This window comes from Mauremys reevesii, linkage group 9, assembly GCF_016161935.1.
Source record: "Mauremys reevesii isolate NIE-2019 linkage group 9, ASM1616193v1, whole genome shotgun sequence".
In the NCBI taxonomy this organism is placed as follows: Eukaryota; Metazoa; Chordata; order Testudines; family Geoemydidae; genus Mauremys; species Mauremys reevesii.
In genome coordinates this window covers 1,808,597-1,828,550 of record NC_052631.1, presented here as the reverse complement: position 1 = coordinate 1,828,550, position 19,954 = coordinate 1,808,597, and the positions used below count along the sequence as shown (strand labels likewise).

The 19,954-nt window shown below is 45.6% G+C and overlaps 1 protein-coding gene across 9 annotated transcripts in view; it reads left to right on the top strand.

Annotated features, from left to right (window-relative positions):
* Nucleotides 1-6,639, top strand: part of OPA1 (OPA1 mitochondrial dynamin like GTPase) — an 85,657-nt gene extending 79,018 nt beyond the window's left edge. For all 9 annotated transcript variants that reach the window (XM_039487958.1, XM_039487954.1, XM_039487956.1 and 6 more), the window contains 2 exons: nt 1,717-1,794; nt 4,394-6,639. In XM_039487958.1, coding sequence (XP_039343892.1) covers nt 1,717-1,781 — 65 coding nt within the window. In that variant the 3' untranslated portion in view covers nt 1,782-1,794; nt 4,394-6,639. The remainder of the gene's footprint in view (nt 1-1,716; nt 1,795-4,393) is intronic.
* Nucleotides 6,640-19,954: the final 13,315 nt, after the last annotated feature.

The window sequence follows — 19,954 nt, the reverse complement described above, 5'->3', positions numbered from 1 at the left end:
TCAAATGCTAGCCAATTAATGTTAACAGCTTTGTTTCAGTTGCAGAATTTTTCTTTATTATTAGAGTATATTTTATATCACTCTTTAAAATCTGGTCTGCTGAAATGTCCTTTTTATCCTAAAAAGATGAATTTATTCTTGTTTCTGAAACACACTTTAGTGCAAAGTATGAGGATTTTGTCATTTCATTGTTAGATGAAACGATTATTTCTCCTAGCTACCTCCTACGAACACTCCCTTGGGTGATCACATTTGGTGCTTGCCCCAGCTGCGCACGTATCCCGTTCGATCACGGCTAGAGTGTACTTGGGTTTTTTAAATGTAATAAGTAGCCACGAAAACGAATGGAAGATAACCACAAGTGTCCCTGATAACCTCACAAAGGGAATCTGGGGCTTTGTCCCAGATGATATGCTTAGCTTGCTAAAACAAGATTTGAACGTTTGTGCACACAGTGTACCTTTTATTACGCTGAACGCTTGATTTCCGGATTCTAAGTGCAGTGATCCACTTCTTCCCTTTCCTCCACACACTTAAAAAGGAGTAACTGGCTCTACATAGGTTTTACAACAGGGGTTCTCAAACTGGGGGTTGTGACCCCTCAGGGGGTCGTGAGCTGTCAGCCTCTACCCCCAAACCCCACTTTGCCTCCAGCATTTATAATATTGTTAAATATATATTTTAAAAAGTGTCTTTTAATGTATAAGGGTGGTCGCACTCAGAGGCTTGCTGTGTGAAAGGGGTCACCAGTACAAAAGTTTGAGAACCACTGATTTACAAGAAGCAGCTTCAAGCAGGAGCAGAAAAGCATGCAGGCTTTTCAATCCCATTAGGTTTTAAAGTCGATTCTGTAAGTCACTGCAGTTTACATATAACATGTAGACACTCCAAGATCTTGAGGGGGAGAGAGGGTCACAGTGATAGTAAAAAAAAAAATTAAGGGTTTGGCGGTTTTTTTAAATTTCCTACTGACATTTTGTTTTCAGTAACTGCACGTAGGTTTGTCCTGTGAGTGGTTTTGCTAATGGGGAAAATGATTCCAGATTTAGAGGTTTTGTGGAATACAATTCTGACTGCATCCTTTTAGTCAGTGCTAAGATGCAAGGGACCAAGACTAGATATATCATTGAATATTCAACTCAGATAGGATTCTTTGCTCCAAGCACACTCTCTCTTGTACCAGGTGTGTTGCACGTTGAGGTCTGATTGCTTGCAATTCTACCTGTTAAGTCACTAGCTTTTAACTGTTTCTTGAATGATAAATGGTGTTTGTGCTACTAATGTGGAGAATAATAATATTGGGCTAAAAGAGAGAGGGATTAGTGCACTTTACTTAATGGGTAACAACTCCCACTGTATAACAATGGGTGCACAGTTGACCTGATGTATGTGAACCAGTGGAAATCTAAGCTTTTCAAAACATAGCTATTTCAGTATCAGATTGCTTTGCTGCATTTTGGAATTATTAAATTAGCATTTATGGTAAAAAGGTATCTACTTAGAAAAGTTCTTTAAAGAAAAAACAGGCTTAATAGAGAGTCTGTTAATTTTTGTCTGATGCAGGAACTGTTCACAAAGGCATTCAGTGCATCAAACATTTAGGATAATGATTGCTTACAGAATTGGATTTTGATCTGCTTTATAGTTGAGTTTTTTTGTATCTATCCTCAGTAAAATAGCTAGAAATTTGAATGGCAATCTTTTTAATCTTTCTAGAAAAAGTTCGGGAAATCCAGGAAAAACTTGAAGCCTTCATTGAAGCCCTCCATCAGGAGAAGTAGATTGTTCAAGCAGGTACAATGTTCTTACTGTCCTATACACACAAAACAACCCATCACACACAATGCTGAAGGAATTGTTTCCTGAAAATCCATTTCATTTTACAGCTTTCCCTTGCTTCTTTCCTTTTTGTTTCCAATTTTCAGTGCCATGATTCTAGTCTTTATAACAGCAAAAGAATGTGAAGTGTAGTGTAAGTGCTTTTAGGTTATAGAGACAAGGTGGGTGAGGTAATATATCTTTTATTGAACCAACTTCTATTGGTGAGAGCAACAAGCTTTCGAGCCACATAGAGCTCTTCTTCAGATCTGGAAAACATACTCAGAATGTCACAGCAAAATGCAAGGTGGAAAAGATTGTTTAGCATAAGGAGTTAACACATATTGTAATGGACCATTCAAGGTAGAGTGGCCTGTAAACACCTCTGTAGTCATAGAACAAAAAGAGAGGGTTAGTAGGTTACAGATTGTTGTAATAAGCCATAAATCCAGTATCTCTGTTCAGGCCATGATTGGCATCAGGCATCTTGCTGAGTAATTAATTTAAGCTTCCGGGCTCGTTGTTTCAAAGTGTTATGCAGATTTCCTTTGAGGATGAGGACTGAGAGGTCAGATATAGAGTGATCACTTTGTGAAAAGTGTTCACCTGTGGGTGATAGGGTGTTTTTGTCTTTTATCATTTTCCTGTTTGAGTTCATTCAAGGGCATAGTGATTGTCTAGTTTCACCCACATCCTTGTTATTGGGACATTTAGTGCACTGGATGAGGTACACCATGTTTTGATAGGCATGTGCAGGATCTATGGATCTTGAAAGTTGTGTTGTGGGGAGTGTTGATGAGTGTAGCAGGAGAGATATGACCACAGGTCTTGTATCTGTTGTTCTGGCAGGGTCTGATGCCACTTTGAGTTGGTGTGTCCTGGTCTGTAGGAAGCTTGCTTCTGATGATGGGTATTGTCGACAGTATGGAGAGGTTGGGGGGGTTGTTTGAAGGCCAGAAGTAGAGGTTCAAGAAAATCGAGTATGGGTTGTAGTTGTTGATACCTTGTATGGGTTCCAATATGGGCTGATAGGGGACAACTAGGGGTGTGAGGTTGGAAGAGGTTTTATTTCTGTATTGAAGCAGGTTCTCTTGGAGTATTTGAGTGGATGATACGATCTACTTCTCTTGTGGTATGTTCTTGCTTGCTGAAGGCGGTTTTAAGTGTGTTAAGGTGTATATCTCAGACTTTCTCCTTGGAGCATCTTGTGTGTTATCTGAGTGCCTGGCTGTAGATAACGTAGTTCTTGGTGTATTTGAGGTGGTTACTGGATCTGTGAGGGTAGGTATGGTGATCCGTGGGTTTCTTGTATATAGTTGTCTGTAGGGTTCCATTGTTGAAGCTGATTGTGGTGTCCAGGAAGTTGATGCTCATGGAGAAGTGCTCCAGAGAAAGGTTAATGGATGGGTGGTAGTTGTTGAAGTTGTGGTGGAAATCTATGACAGAGTTTAAGCTGTATGTTCAGAAGATGAAAATATCAATGTATCTCAGGTATATTATTTGGTGTCAAGGTGGCCCATGAAGAGGTTGGCATATTGGAAGCCATCCTAGTACCCATGGTTTGGACAAAATATTTGTTGTTGAATGTGAAATTGTTATGGGTGAGGAGGAAATGAATGAGTTTGGCAATGTGTTAGGAGTGGATATGTGAGAGTTGTCCATTGTCTTGTAAATATTTGAGGCAGGCAGTCATGCCGTCATTGTGAGGGATGTTGGTGTATAGAGAAGTGACATCCATGGTGGTGAGGATGGTGTTCTGAGGGAGCCTGTTAATGTTGTGGTGTTTGTGAAGAAAGTCGGTTGTACCCTGAAGGAAGCTGGCCCTTTGTGTGGTGAGTGGTTTGAGGTTGGTTTGTATGAGTTCCAATATTCCTTCAGTAACAGTGCCGTGGCCAGGTATGATGGGTCTGCCTGGGTTCCCTTGTATGTAGAAGGTATTTGGGGAATGAGTTTGTGGAGTTTGTCTTGGAGGTGTTTGAGGAAGGATTTGATGATATCCTTAAGTTCCTGGGTAAACTGGTCTGGGGTCATCTTTGAGTTCTTTATAGTAGTTGGAGTTGGAGAGTTTTTGCTGTGATACTGAGAGTTCCTTTTCCAGACCTGAGGAGGAGCTCTGTGTGTCTCGAAAGCTTGTCTCTCTCATGAACAGAAGTTGGTCTAATGAAAGATATTACCTCCCCCACCTGGTCTCTCTCATATCCTGGGACCGACACAGCTACAACTCCGTTCTCTAGGTTAGTTATTCAGGTCTCATGAAACAGCTCTAAGATACACTTCGAGTGCATAATTTGTATCAACATTAAAATGTGAGATCAGTTATAGCCCATTGTAATCAAAATGTGACAATACCTCTGTTTTTGTGAAGTATTTTGAGATCCTTGTATGAAAAGTGCTAGATAGTGCACGTGAAAATTATTATTGTCAGCACTCAGATCTGAGTATCATTTTCAGATTTCATTCATGTCCATCACCTAATTCCTGTGTTAATTCTCAGAGTATATAAGGCATTATGACTGAGCTGTATAATATGATTGCACCTGTTGTTAATTACATTAATTGCCTTTTTATATTTCAGCTGAACTCTTACCATAAGAATACAGGCCTTTCCCAAAATGCATTGCACAAAGAAGACAGAATGAAATGGCTTTGCTGTCCCATTCGTCTTCCTATCGTACCTTTTTGAAGCATCCTGTGATGTCAAAGGGGTGAGGGAAGTAATTTCTCACATGGGATTGAGACGTATTGAACAAAACCTCCCATTTGAATTTTTGAAGCAAGACAAACATGACAGCAGAATCCAGGTTTTGTTGTGTTGAAATGACAAGATGAGGGAATGCCAAAGTTGTCCAATTAAGTTCTGTTCCTGAGAGGAAGGAGAGACTTTTATTTCTTGGCTGTGGTCTAGTATGGCAGGACTGGAGCAGATTCATAAAGTGGTTTTATCCAGTGTCAGTTTCTTGCCTGCAAATAATCCTGGGAGTTTGAAATAAAGATGTATCATTTGTACATACATGAATTAACACCCTTCTAACTAATATTGGTTGTATCCCTATACGGTTGTTGAAACATCGCTAGGGTACACCTCTAATACACTGTGGTGAGAAGGGAGATCTGAGAGAGAGAGGCTTTTCTTAAGCACTTGAGCTATTGTCATCAAAGGAATTCTGCCAGTTCCTTTCATTTGAAAAGTACAGGCTGTCATTCATTGACTCCTTAAAAAGTTTGGCTCAGGAAATAATGTCAACAGCTGCTCATTTTATGGCTGCTTTCCTAGTAGATGATGTTACTCTGAATCATAGCCAATCACATTTCATTTTGGGGGTTGCCTGGACACTAACTGGGTTTCCTGTTAACTTTCCCCATGTCCTGTTGGAAAGTAAGCTAATTATGTGTGTGGGTAATACAGAAAAATAATTTAACAGTGTAACTCACTTTGTTTGACCCTCTCAAATAAACATTTCAGAAAAAAGATCAAAACCAGATTTTTTTATATATATTTTTTTTCTTTTTATTGGGGACTTTAAGGCCAAAATTGCTTTAAAGTAGTGTAATGCACAAGATCCCTTCATAGCCACTTGCTTTGTGTCGTTTAGAGTCTAGACTGATATAACTGGTCAGTGGTGTTCATTTCCTTCAGTCTCTCAGATTGCCCCCAACGCAGTCTGCAAGTGACATACCAGAGCTTGGTGGATTAAACCAATATTCACCAATTCTTTGAGGTATCACATAGAATTTTGCTTACTTGATTTTACTTGTTTCCTCTGTTATCTTGTCTGCCAGTTATACATTTTGTATAATATAAGCCCCAAATAAATGAACATCATCTTTTTTTACATATCTCGACTTAGCTACTATTGCTGTTAAAGTTGTCAATGAGACAGATTTAAGAAAATGATCTAAATACAATTTCACCGATGTCCAGTGACTTTTTTAAAGCCCCTTTTTATTTTTCTTCTGACACTCTTAATACAAGTGTAGTAATCCAGCTAGAATTGACAAATGGTGCTGAATACTTGAATACTGCCCTGGAAGAGGATGTTAGACAGGTTCAAAACAGTTCCTTGTGCAATTATCCCAAAATGTAGGTTAGGAAATTGAAATAGGCTTGTATTCTTCCCTCTGAAAGAGGCAAATGATTTGAATTACTGGTAATTGAGAATAAGAAGGAATCAGTATGTAAGAACATTTATCATTTTGCTTCTGACACAGAGAGCAACACTAGAAGTGGAACAGGAAACCCCTAACATTTGATAATCAAAAATAAGACTTTAAGCACCATTGTGTAAAAAAACTGAAGTGTCGTTTTTCATACAGTGGTGCTTAAAATTAAACGTGGCAAGATAATCGAACAGATTGAGCACTGGGGCTTCTTTTTTCTTAAAACCACCTGATTACAGGGAAAGGAAGGAGTGCATTTTAAAAAAAAGGTAAATTGGTTTATATGGTCTTTTGGCACAGACTGTGGGTAACTTCAGAAGTTTAAGGTGTTTCCACAACAGTGAAGGAAAGCAGATTCCATAGATTGTATATCACATGAATGAGTCTGTACTTGTATGAAATCTCTCTCTGTACAAAAAACCTTTTTGCGTTTACTTGACATGATCACTGTTTGAAATCTCTGTGTAGTGTAAATGTTGCAAAATGTCGCATCCAATGGTCCCATATGCACCTTTTTTTCAGCATGGTATCTACAGTCTTTGGTTACAATTTCTCTATTGCTGATCTGAGTCTTGGCATGGTGTGTTCCTTGAGAGCTGGGTATTTATTGAATGCAGATGTAATTGAAGGGAAAATAATAAAATTCAGGCTTTGAACACTAAATGTTCATGTCATATGCACAGTTTAAAAGTTACTCAACCTCCTTGTGGCTCTGTTTCCGCATCTGCAAAATAATGATAAAGGTACCCCACCTTTGTAATGTGCTTTGAGATCTACGAACATGGAGCATTATGCAACTGCTGAATATGGCTACTCTTTTAATATATAAATAACACCCTTTGGTTCTGTTTATCAGATTTTCCTGAAAAATTCCTGCATTTTGAAAAAGCCGGGATTTGGGTTTGACCTGTTTTAACTCACATTCTACCCCCTCGCAGAATCCCCACTGGATGGCACGGCACATCTGCGGAGAGGAGGGTAAAGGCTGTTTGGTGGCTGCTGCTGTGCAGAGGGAGAGGGAGACTGGCAGGGAGCTGGGTCCCAGGAGCTGAGAGGGGCTCCCCAGAGTTGGGCAGGGAGCCAGGTGACCACTACCTGCCGGAGAGAGCCCCCTCCTGACTTTCAGCATGGCCCCATGCACAGTGGCAGGGAGTTGGGTCCTGGCAGCCAAGAATTAGTGACAGCTGCAGAGCCAGGCCCACAGGAAGTGGAAGGATCCCCTCACCTCTCTCGCCCTCTGGCCCCTCCTTTTTGTTTTTATACTGATTTTCACCTGTTTTTTTAATGTTTTTATGCATACTGATAAATTCCCAGGAAATTGTAAATAAAATAAAAACAAAACCCAATGGGCCTTATATATAAAACTACAGTATTTCTCCGTTAGTGTTAATATAGCACTATGTATAGGCGTCGTGCTTTACAGATAAAGAAGACATGGTCCCTGCTTGAGAAGCTTATCAGTGCTCTCTCCTGTTTTGGTAGTGCATAGATCTTTTTCTCTGTGTAAGTGAAATTCTCTCAGGCTTTTACACTGGGTACCAGGCTTTAATGTTTGTTAGGTTCTCTTATACCACACAGATGTTCAGTAAGACAGTGGAATTGGGAATTATGATGAAATGGAAGTCAACTTATTAACAGGTGCATTCTGGAGTGCTAAACCATGCCTTGCAGATTCAGGAAAATGTTACAAAAGCAATAAAAAAACCAACAAGTAAAACTGATATTAAAGATGTTGCTTATCCATTTTGCAAAGCCCAAATAGACACAGAAGTACCGGTACCAATAAAAGGTTACATCTTTTACTATTTTGATTTAATGTCCGGCTTCTAGTAACTAAACCTTCTTCGAGTGCTTGCTCATGTTGATTCCATTCGAAGTGTACACGTGCGCATGGGTGTTGGAGTTTTTTGCCTTAGCGGTATCCGGAGGGTCAGCAGTGACACCCCCTTGAGTGCCACGCTCATGCGTTGGTATATCAGGTGCTGCCAGCCCTACACCCTCTCAGTTCCTTCTTACCGCAACGGTCAGCAGGCAGACTCAGGTGTCGACAGCCCCACCGTGGTCACTGGAAGGGGATTCCTCTGGCATGGAAGGGAAGTTCAACCCCTCACCCAGACCCCATCGTCGCGATTGGGCACCCGAGGCCACGTCGACATCGGCGCTGCCTCGGCAGCATGTCCAGTGGCCAGCGCAGTGGCCTTATTGGAGTGCGTGGGGCGTGCTGGTCATGATGATTCCCCCTTTGCACCACTCATCTGCCACTGCCTCGGGGCAACATTTGGCTGCACCAGCGGCACCTGGCTTGATGCATGAAGCACGCTCAGAGGTCGAGGCAGAGGAGACTGCACCCACCCCTAAACCTCCCTCCCTTACAGTGGACAATGCCCCAAGGCCTGCCCCGGTGGTACAGTCGTCATCTTCGCCCCTGGACGAGGTGGTCGCAGGACCCTCGAGGGCTAGTCCATCAGACGATTTTAAAGAACACTAGGCCCTGCTTTGACGGGTGGCCAAGAACTTGGGCCTAGAGGTGGAGGAGATGGCCGAGCAGGCAGACACCGTGTTCAACGTCCTCTCAGCCTCTACCCCGCTCATATCACACTACCAGTGCATGACAGAGCCCTCAAAATTGTCAAGGCCCTCTGGCATACCCTGTCGTCCATCCCTCCCACCTTCAAAAGGGCCAAAAAGAAGTACTTAGTCCTGGTCAAAGGGTGCAAGTATCTTTATACTTACCCTTCTCCAGGCTCGCTGGTTGTCTCTGCGGCCAATGAAAAAGACAAGCTGGGTCGCAGCAGCTCAACTCCTAAAAACAAAGAAGCCAAAAGACTTGACTTGTTTGGGAGGAAAATGTATTCAACTGCCAGCCTGCAATTCTGGGTGGCAAACCATCAGGTAGATAGGATTTTAACTTGTGGGACTCCCTCCATAAGTTCAAGGAGTCCCTCCCACAGGATTTGCCACCTGGTGGAGGAGGGTACCACAGCCACTAGGTGCTCCCTCCAAATGGCATGGGACTTGGCTGACTCGGCAGCTAGGATTGTCGCATTGGCGGTAGTTATGAGGCGCAGCTCCTGGCTTTAGACTGGCAGCCTCTCACAAGAGATGCAGACCTCGATCCAAGACCTTCCATTCGATGGGAGTGGTCTTTTTTTGGAGCAGACTGATGCGAGGCTGCATGGGCTAAAGGACATTCGGGCCATCCTTCGCTCGCTGGGCATGCGTACTCCGCAGTCTGCATGGAAGCCGTTCTGGCTGCCCTCACCGCCAAGGCCTTGGCAGCCTCGTCTGGGGTCTGCAAGCAGAAGGGATAGGGACATAAGTTTCAACTGCTGCTGTCCCTCCTCCTGCTCACCTGTGCGGCCCGGCCCGGCAAAGCATCCCGGAGGCGTGACGCGCTGATTTTAAGGGTGCACTCGAGAGCAACACCCCAGTCAACTCTGAGGATCCACCCCGTTCTTTCTTCAGCCCTACCATTCGGCCTGGTCATGGGTCACCTCGGACTGCTGGGTGCTGGAGATAGTGTCACAAGGGTACACCCTGCAGTTTTCAGCCACATCTTCCACCTCCTCTCTTCCCCATCCTTCTTCAGGGACTCTTCTCACAAGCAACTCCTCGTTCAAGAGGTTGAGAACCTGCTGCACCTGGGGGGCAGTGGAGGAGGGCCCTCAGGACATGACAGGAAAGGGGTTCTACTATTATTTTCTAATCCTGAAAGTGAAAGGGGGCCTCAGACCCATTCTGGACCTGCAACACCTCAACAAGTATCTCAAGAAGTTGAAGTTTTGCATGGTCTCCCCGGCCTCCATCAGCCCCTCCCTGAATCCGGGAGACTGGTACGCCGCCCTTGACTTGAAGGACACTTATTTCCATATTCCAAAGTCACAGATGTTTCCTCCATTTCAAGTGGGCGGACACCATTTCCAATTCACGGCGCTCCCCTTTGGCCTCTCATTGGCCCCAAGGGTCTTCACAAAATGCATGGCGCCAGTGGCCACTTAGCTGAGATGTCAAGGGGTCTGGGTCTTCCTGTATCTCAATAATTGTCTCATCAAGGGCAGGTCTCGGGAACAAGTGCAGAGAAGCCTCTATCCAGTGCATTCCATCTGCCGCGACCTGGACCTGCTGGTAAATGAGAAAAAATCCACCTTAAAACCAGTCCAACAAATAGAGTTCATTGGGGCGGTTCTCGACGCCATGCAAGTCAGAGCCTTCCTTCCAAAGGCATGTTTTCAGACCATGTCAGACCTGATTTCCCATGTGAAGAACTGCCTGATCACCGTGGCTCACACCTGCCTGCAGGTGTTGGGCCACATGTACGTACGTGGTCAGCCATGCCTGGCTTCATCTCCGGCCTCTGCAAGTGTGGCTGGAGTCAGTTTACATCCTCAACAGGCACAGCCTAGACCAGGTAGTCAAGGTGCCGGATCACATCCTATCATCTCTGCAATGGTGGATGAACCCTAGGTCGTGTTGCAGGGAGTTCCCTTCGCGGCCCTGGCCCCATCACTGACCCTGGTCTGTGATGCTTCGGACCTGGGCAGGCTCAGCACGGCCACTGGCTGTGAGACGATCTGGCCCTCCATATCAACGTCCGGGAGCTCAGAGCAGTTCGCCTGGCCTGCCAGGCTTTCTTGCCCCACCTGAGGGGCAAGGTGGTGCAGGTCCTTACAGACAATACTGTCGTGATGTATTACATCGACAGGCAGGGCGGAGCCAGGTCTTCGGCCCTTTGCCAAGAAGCGCTCTGCCTTGGGACTTTTGTGTGCGGCATGCCATTCATCTGGTAGCCGCACATCTGCCCGGGATCAGGAACATGTTTGCATATTGCCTCAGCAGGACCTTCTCGTCTCGCCATGAGTCTTTGCTCCATCTGGAGGTGGTCAGTATGATCTTCCGGAAGAGGGGGACACCCCAGGTGGACTTGTTCACATCCCATGAACAGGAAATGCCACATGTTCTGTTCACTCCGGGGGATGGATAGGGGCTCCCTGTCAGAGGCTTTCCTGCTCCCATGGTCGGGGTCCCTGATATATGCCTTCCCACCACTTCCATTGATCCACAGAGTCCTCGTGAAGATCAAACAGGACAGGGCGAAGGTTATCCTGATAGCCCGAGTGGCCTCGCTAGCACTGGTTCAGCACGCTGCTGGACCTTTTGGTAGCTGCTCCGCTGTGACTGTCTTTCCTGCTGTCCCAGAACCACGGCAGTCTCCTGCACCCGAATCTTGTGGCGTTGCACTTGACAGCATGGCTACTGCATGGCTGAATGTGGAAGAGCGGGAATGCTTGGACCGGGTTCAACAGGTGTTGGGTAGCAGAAAGCCATCCACCAGAGCGACTTACCTGGCCAAGTGGAAAAGGTTCAAGTGCTGGGCTTCAGAATGACATATCCAGGCCTCGCTCCAGGTGATTCTGGATTATGTTTTGTATCTCAAGCTCAAGGGCTTGTCCCTGTCATCGATCAGGGTCCATCTGGCTGCTATTTCAGCTTTCCACCCTCCGTTGAAAGGAAGGTCGGTCTTCTCTCATGACAGCCCAGTTTTTGAAAGGTCTGGAGCGTCTCTACCCTCACGTCCGGGACCCTGTCCCTCCCAGACTTGAATCTCGTGCTGTCAAGGCTCATGGGGCCTCTCTTTGAACCTCTGGCTTCCTGCTCTCTTCTCCTTTTCTCCTGATGTGAGGCTCCTGAAGGTCTCGTTCCTGGTTGCAGTAACATCTGCTCACAGGTTGTCTGAGATCAGGATACTTACTTCAGAACCGCCCTATACGGTGTCCTGCAAGGATAAGGTCCAGCTGCGGCTGCACCCGGCGTTCCTGCCTAAGGTATTTTCCCAGTTTCATACTGGCCAGGACATATACTTACCTGTCTTATTCTCGAAGCTTCATAAATCGGAAGAGGAACGCAGGTTGCATGCCCTGGATGGCAGGAGGGCGCTGGCCTTCTATGTTGACAGGACAAAGGTGTTTTGCAAGTCACTGTAGCTGTTCATTGCGGTGGCAGGCAGGATGAAAGGTCGCCCAGTGTCTGCTCAAAGGATTTCATCCTGGATCACAACCTGCATCCGCTACTCCTATGAGCTGGCGAAAGTGCTTCCACCAGTAATAGTCACAGTACAGTCAACTAGAGAGCAAGTGTCAGCAGCAGCCTTCCTAGCTCAGGTGCCAAGCCAGGAGATCTGTAGAGCTGCTACCTGGTTGTCCCATTATCTTTACGTCCCATTATGCACTTACCCAGCAGGCCCGGGACGATGCTGGCTTCTGCAGAGCAGTGCTGCACACTGCCAGACCGTGAACTCCGAGCCCATCTCCATTGACAGTACTTGTGAGTCACCTAGAATGGAATCGACATGAGCAAGCACTAGGAGAATAAAAAAACAGTTACCTACCTTTTCATAACTGTTCTTTGAGAGATGTTGCTCAAGTCCATTCCATTACCTGCCCTCCTGCCCCTCTGTTGGAGTTGTCAGCAAGAAAGAACTGAGAGGGGGTAGGGCTGGCAGCACCTGATATACAGATGCATAAGCGTGTCACTCAAGGGGGCGCCACAGCTGACCCTTCGGATACCGCTAAGGCAAAAATCGACAACCGTACATGTGGGTGTGCGCACACCTAGAATGCAATGGACATATGAGCAGCAAATCTTGAAGAAGAACTGTTACAAAAAGGTAGATCACCATTTTTTACCTGTCCTCAGTGAAGTAGTTTAACACAATATGGTGTATATATAAGGCCCTTCATTGTTAGTTTGTGCTGATTTTTACTGAAAAATCCCTGGGTTTTATAAAAACTATTTTGTTTGTACTGATTTTTTTTTTCACCCAAATTTTGGGCGCACTCTAGTGCATAAAAATACTGATGATGTTGGAAAAATCCAGTCCCTTGCATTAGGTAGATGTGTTTATGGTAATGAGTTAGTCTAAATGTAAATGTGAGGTTGTCTGTTAAAGTAAGGCAGTGGAGTGGAAGGTACACGTGTGCGTTATGTGCACAGACTGTTAATGTACAATTTATGAAATACAACCATAGCATTAAACTGCTTTTCTTTTCAATACTCTGACTTTTCTCCATGTGTTGCTTTTTTTATCCTCCCGTCCCAAAATATTAACCTCAATATTTACCCAGAAAACTGTGAAGTTAATATTTTGCACTGATTTTCATCCACTTTTTATTTTTTATAATGAACACTCATAAATTCCTGGTAAATTTTAAACAAAATAAAAACTGCAAATGAAGGGCCTTGAGTATACAGTACAGATTAACCGCTCCCTCTGATAATTGAGGACATGTCAATTATATTAAACAGATTGTACCTTGCTAACAATCTCATTGTAAAATTAAATGACCAGATGAAATACTGAAACATTCAGAAACCAAAACAGGTGTGAAGAATTTATTTCCTGATCTGTGCACGTTCACCAGTCGGCTTTGTGATCCTGCCCCTTTAAAATTCCTCTTGCCTTCAGGAAGGTGGTGTTTTGTCTTTTGTCAGGAAATTAATGTTCAAAGGAATTCACACTGCAAGACAGTAGAAATTTGAAAGGTGCAGAATTGTGCCAGTTATTACATTAATATGCAATTTTAAACGGATGAGAGAACGACCTAGATCTGAATTCACTGAAAAGATGCTTGATTGTGCCAGTGTATTTTGAGTCTTAGCCAATCAGAAACCAACCTACCAGTTCACCAGAGCTGATTTTATGTTGATATTTTGTTAGTGGTTTTTGCCTGGGGAAGGAGTTGGTATTTAGGAGGAGGTTGTGCTTAACTCTTCAGTAATTAAAGATTAGCCATTCAGCCGCATAACCAGACGAGACAGATTACAGTTGGTAAAATACCAGAAGTTAGACATTTATGAAGATCTCTGAGTGCAAAGAAAATGCTTAATGGATTTTTCCTTTTAATTATCTAAAACCAGCATAATGAGAGAGATTTGCTGCCTACATTTATCTTGAAACTATATTAAAATAAAATTACTTAAATTACCAGTCTGATTTGTATAAGGGAAAGAGCAAATTATCCAAAACTTCATTATGTACTTTAAAAAGTCAAGCTAGCCAACACAGTATATTTTGTGACTAGTAAAACCAGTATGGCAAAGACTTAGCAGATAGATGGGAAAAGACCTTGAACTGTGACCTTTTAAGTCCCCAGCACTTTATATTTATGATTGCACTAGACTTGTAAAAGCATGTAATGTTTTTACATTAAACGTGACACCTTTCAGAGTCTGTGTAATGTAACTGTAATTTCTGCATACTTCAAGCAGTAAAGATTAAGACATAACATTAGTGCAGCTTTTTGAGAGATTATATATTTTCATTCTTTGACCCCTCAACTGTCTGCAGTAGGTGTGATTTCCCTTCCAATGCACAGCATTTGCTATCGTGTAAACATACTACCTGACATTGGCGTTTCCCATTCATGTAGTGGTGAGCAAATATATACCCAACTTTCTCTGGAATTTCTTCAATGAAAAAGTAACAAAAGCACATCAGAAATGTTGCTTATTTTTCAAGTACACTGACTGCTTTCTTCTAGAAGTTGTTATCTAGAGGTTCAGATACAGGACAGATGAAAGACCTAGAAATGTGCTGAAAGCAAAGCGTTCAGAGCTAGAGTGTAGTCAGATTTGAAAAAAGAAACAAGTCGATCTTTTAGCCAGCAAGAGATGAGCTGTTACATATTTGATCACCTGGGCATTTGTATTAGCTATTACTAGTTGCAATTCATCTGATAGTTTAGGTGAACACAGCTATGGCTGAAAAATATATAAAGTTCATGTAATCTATTTCTAGCGGGTGAGATATGCAGAGTTTGGGACACAAACCTTACAAGGGTATTCCTCACATGTTCACATGTATAATAAAGCTCACTAATAAGTTTTCATTGGTCTCTTGTTGGGAAATGGAAACCCTTCTGGAATGCCAGGCCGCTGGGCTTCATTCAAAGCCCTTTGAAGTCAGTTCAGAACTACGGACCTCACCAGGCTTTGAGTCCGGCCCTTCTGGTGATTGTTACGGAATCTTTTCCTGTGACAGAATTCATTACACTAAGATCTCAGCTGTGATGGTCTCTCTCTTTTTGTGACTGTGAAGTGTAAAATGGAGTTTAGGAGCAGGAATGTGCTTCGTGAACGATCAGACCTATTCCGTTTATAGCTGGCCCCGCATCCTCACTAACTAGTCTCTGTGGGTCTTGGGATCACTGACAGGGAACCTTATAATCCCTGCACTAATTTGTAATTAACCAACAAGCTGGTGTGCTGCCTCCCCGGGCATACTTTTCCTTTTCTCAGGAAGCAACTGGCTGCAATACTTCATTTATCAAGGTCTAAAAACCGGTGCATTTCCAGATGAGCAGACAAAGATTTTAGCTACAATCCTTGGAGAATCTGTTCTGCCTTCCAGCCAACTTGAACCACAGTTAGTGCACCTACTGCTGCCTCCATTATACAGGAACTGCCCCAGCCAAGATGTTCCTAGATTTTAAGGCTGGAAGAGATTATTATGAACACGTATCTGGCCTCTTGCATAGCCCAGGCCATAGACTTTCACCCCATGAGTCCTGCATCCAGCCCAATAACTAACCGTTGATTTTAGTGCCATTCTCCTTCAATCTTTCTAAATATGAGGGAAGTTCTACAAGAACAGTCTACTCCAGGTATTTCAGAATTCTTAAAACAGCGTTTTGCCAGATCTCCAGTGTGATGGCCAGCGGCGCTTGGTGTTTAGATATGGCACATTCATTGCAGCTCTCTACAATGGGTCTGCTCTGGTTCATGTGAAAATCAACATCCTTTTTTGTGTAACTGCCTGACAGGATGCTACAATACTATTAGCATTTGCAAAGGGTTTGCTCTGTCTAATAGTGCAAGCCCCAGATCTTGGGCTGCTCAGTTTGTGTTTCTCTATTATGCGAAAGACACAAAGAAGCTGAAGGCTGGCAAAGGCCTGTCAAATCTTGTAATGTAGCAGCCGACCCCAAAGCTTCATTCTGCTTTATAGCATCCCTTGTTCCCTGTCCCACCCCTTTGCCTGAATGGGCTCTGAGGTAGGTAAATGAATTCAGCAGTATGGTGGGCGGACGATTCCTTTCTGACCTCATTCCTGTACCATTTGTTTCCAGGCTTGTCGGAGGAAAAGGGACATCTCGGAATCTTTTGTTTCCCATCATTTTCCTGCAGGTTGGGGAGTTAATGCAGCCCTTGTCTGAAGCCGCCCAAGCCGAAAGCATCTGGGTATGAGCTGGGATGTGCTCGGCCCTTTCAGAATGGCCAGATTAAAGGGGGAAACTGCTCTCAGGAGTCCTTTCACATGTGGCCACGTTAGACACCTGGACACCTTTTTTTCAGTGCATGGGTGTGTTTACATCCTCATATACTCTTGCCTGCAAATGTTTATCTTCAGAACCCGTGAGCGACTGAGTTCATCCTCCAGTAAAGCGGAGGCAGGAGTTAATAAACCACTGCCTGGAGAGGGATGTTTGAGACTCTTGTTATAGCTGAAGACGTGTGTGCAGAGGAGCTGGGTCTCAGGCAGGAATGAACAGAGCCATCTCCATTTGGGGGCTGATGGCTGCCTTCCGTTTTGGATAGTTAGAAGAAAAGGAGTTGATTTCCCATCTCCTGAGCAGGGCATTGGGACCTATGCTCAGTGTTCCCAGGACGAGGCCTCACTCCCCGAGCAGGAGAGATTCATGCCACAGGAGGGGCAGAGAAGGGTGGCCTGTTGCGGGGGGGGGGGTGGGGGTGGCTGCCACCACACCTGCTGAGCTGCAGTATCCTGGCATGTGTGGTTAGCTTTGCCATAGGTCTTGTATATTTACCCTCTGTACAATCAGGGCAATGAAATTTGTTTTGTGGTCAGTCTTACCTCATGGTCTAGGCCTCAGACTGGTACCAGCACCCAAGTGTTATCTGCTCAAGCAGCAGGGGCCTGTCACCAAGGGGTGTTAATTGGAAGTACCTCGACAGTAGTGGAGCCACTGAGAGATCAGAATCTGGTCATGGACACACACGCACATGCGTGCGCACACACACACACACACACACACACACACACACACACTTTCTTACTTTGCAGGAGGACACTGTCAGGCTGAATGAATTGGCCCTGGGAGCAGATCCTCAGCTGCTTTATTACCCTCCTGCAGGCAGTGGCGCTGAGACAATTTCCACCTGCTGAAGCTCTGCCCAGGGTATTTTTTTAGACACACAAACTTCCCTCCACGCTGTTTGCAACACAAACAGGATGCTGTTCGTGGAAGGCTGGGTTCCTGTACAGAACCTGCTTTGAGCAGGGGGTGGGACTAGATACCTCCTGAGGTCCCTTCCAACCCTGAGATTCTATGACTCTGATACAGTGATTTAAGGCTGGTGAAAGCTACTCGCCTGAAGTCGCTCTGCGTGACACATTCCCTATGTTTCCACGGTCGGTTCAGTGTGAGCAGTTAGCTCCACGCTGGCCTCCGCCATCCCTCATCCACTAGCTTAAGCCCCCAGAAGGCAATGCAGTCTCTGCTCCCATCAGCATTTGGTGCCTCTGCTGAGACCTGCCAGGAGCGGGGGTAATTGGCCTGTTGGCTTTTGGAAGGTGAACACCTGGCAACTGGACGTAGACAACCAGCTCCTCTCCTGGACGCCACCAGGTAGCTGGCAAGGGTTTTTAACTGTTCCCTCTGTTTGCTCTGCTGCCATTACAGTGACCGGGGGAGCCCACGTATGATGCTGTTGCAATAAGCAGCACGACCTTTCTTGACCAGTCGCCTCCTGTTTAGGGCTATGACGTGCCCAGGTTATCCCCCACCCGTCATGTCCAGCGGAGTGGGGTATGTTTGAAACCACACTTTGCTTGGGGAAAATCTCCCCCCGCCCCCCTCCCCCCGCCGCCCAATCAGTGCCCAGGAGGCTGCGACTGCATGAAAAGCCCCTGCTGGCCACGTTTAGAATTCTAGCTGGGAATGAATCGTTGCCAGTGAATGGAAATGCAGCTGGTGAGAGGGTGACATTAACTATTCTCCCTGCCCCCTGCTTTGTTACACCTTACGCACTCCGGGCGCCTGCTCCAGCACTCCTCTGCCCCACTGGTATGTGAATTGCACCAGCTCCGGGTAACAGTCTCTGGCTTGTTATGCAGGAGACCAGAATGGTCCCAGCTGGCCTGAAAAATCGATTCAAGTATCATCTACTCTGCCATTTACACCACTTCTGAATGTAGCTCCTGGTGTCTGATTTGCTGGGGGGGGGGTCCGTCTGTCCATCCCCGCACGTGTATCCAGTGGAAAGCTGGTTTAGTTTGTGCCTGGTGCTGCAGAGATCCCAACTTGCTGGCTGTCCTCTGCACAGCAAGAATAGAATTGACTTGGGCGCCTAATCCAGTCTGGAGAGTAAACAATATTAGTAGATGAGCAGTAGAGAAGAAACGCTGCGGCCTGGCCAGTGGCAGACGCTTACTTTCGTGTGGAGATGAGGGGATGCTCTGGCATACACTGGTGCGCAGAACAACTCTGGGTGAAACCTGGCTTTGGGGTGAAAGGGCTGCTGGGCTCTGGGGCCGAGCAGGGGGGATTATGAGAATATTCATGACTCTTGAGGATCAGCAGGTGAGACCTGGAGTCCTCACAGCTCATCCCTTCGGCAAACAGCGCACAAAGGCCTGGTTCCCAGGATGGCGGGATAGCAACCGAGCGCCTGATCTCTCTCTCTCTCTCATTCTTCTCTGAACAGTACGGCGGCGGGTTTGCCACTTGTCCTGAGCAGCAGCACGGACTCTGTCTCTCTCATTTCTAAAGAGTGACTGTGTGGCCAGACCGGAAGTCTTGTGACATTACTTGAGAAACAGAATGGTATCTTAGCATAAGAGACCCCTTTTGTCACCCAGAGAAAAGCCTTTCTTACAGCCTAGATAAGCTGGAGAGGAATCTCCATGACACATGTTCATTGTCTTAGGACAGCTAGGGATGAGGCCAACCTGTGTCACTCAGTCCCAAATCATCCCGGGGACTTTCATGCATATTCTGGTGTATTTACTAGGCTGTGGCCCTTGGCACATCTGGAGGCCTCCTTGTGTGGGGACGAGCAGCAGCAATCTAGATGAGGCAGGACGCTGGATAGGGGAATGGGGGGATGAGTAGGGGGTTCACGTACACAAGGGCGGCCTGTATGGGGGACCCTGATCCAGCATTTCACAGTAAAATGTAAAGTGGTTTATTGCCGATTAAAATTATAACTGCAGCCCAGGGCTGATTTCATCTCTCAAGGGCTCGGAGAAGGAAAAGTGCCCAGGAAAGAGGGTTGACACAGTTGGCAGGTTCTGCTCAAGACGCACACTGGCCGTGGCTTCAAATCCTGCCAAATCGGAGGTGCTCTCATTTTTTATATCAGAGGAAAGACTTTGCAGGATGCTGAGTGACGTCTCCCAGTCCTGTCAGTTGTCCCAGCGCCGGGGGAGCTGGATGCTGCAGGCTGGGACAGAGAAGGCTGAATCCTACACAGACTGAACTTTATGCACTGTGAGAAGTGCTGGGCTGATTCTCAGCCCCTACAGTTCCGGTTGTGCACACGTCTGTGCAGGGTCGGGGCTAGGGTGACCAGCAGAGCCGGCTCTAGGCACCAGCATTCCAAGCATTTAAGGGGCGGCTCTGGATTTTTTTTTTTTTTTTTTTTTGCTTCAGCGGCGACACTCCAGGTTTTTTGTTTGTTTGTTTTATTTTGCTTGGGGCGGCAAAAAACCTGGAGCCGGCCCTCGTGACCAGATGTCCCGATTTTTGGGTCTTTTTCTTATGTAGGTTTCTATTACCCCCCACCCCCGTCCCGATTTTTCACGTTTGCGGTCTGGTCGCCCTAGCCGGGGTCCTGGAGGAAGGGGAGCCCGTTCGGGTTTTATTGTAACCAAACTCCGTACGGCTGGGCGCTTTCCCCTGGCCAGGCAGCAAACCCCCTGGAGGAAGCAGCAATGGAACCTGCAAGTCGGGAGGAGTGG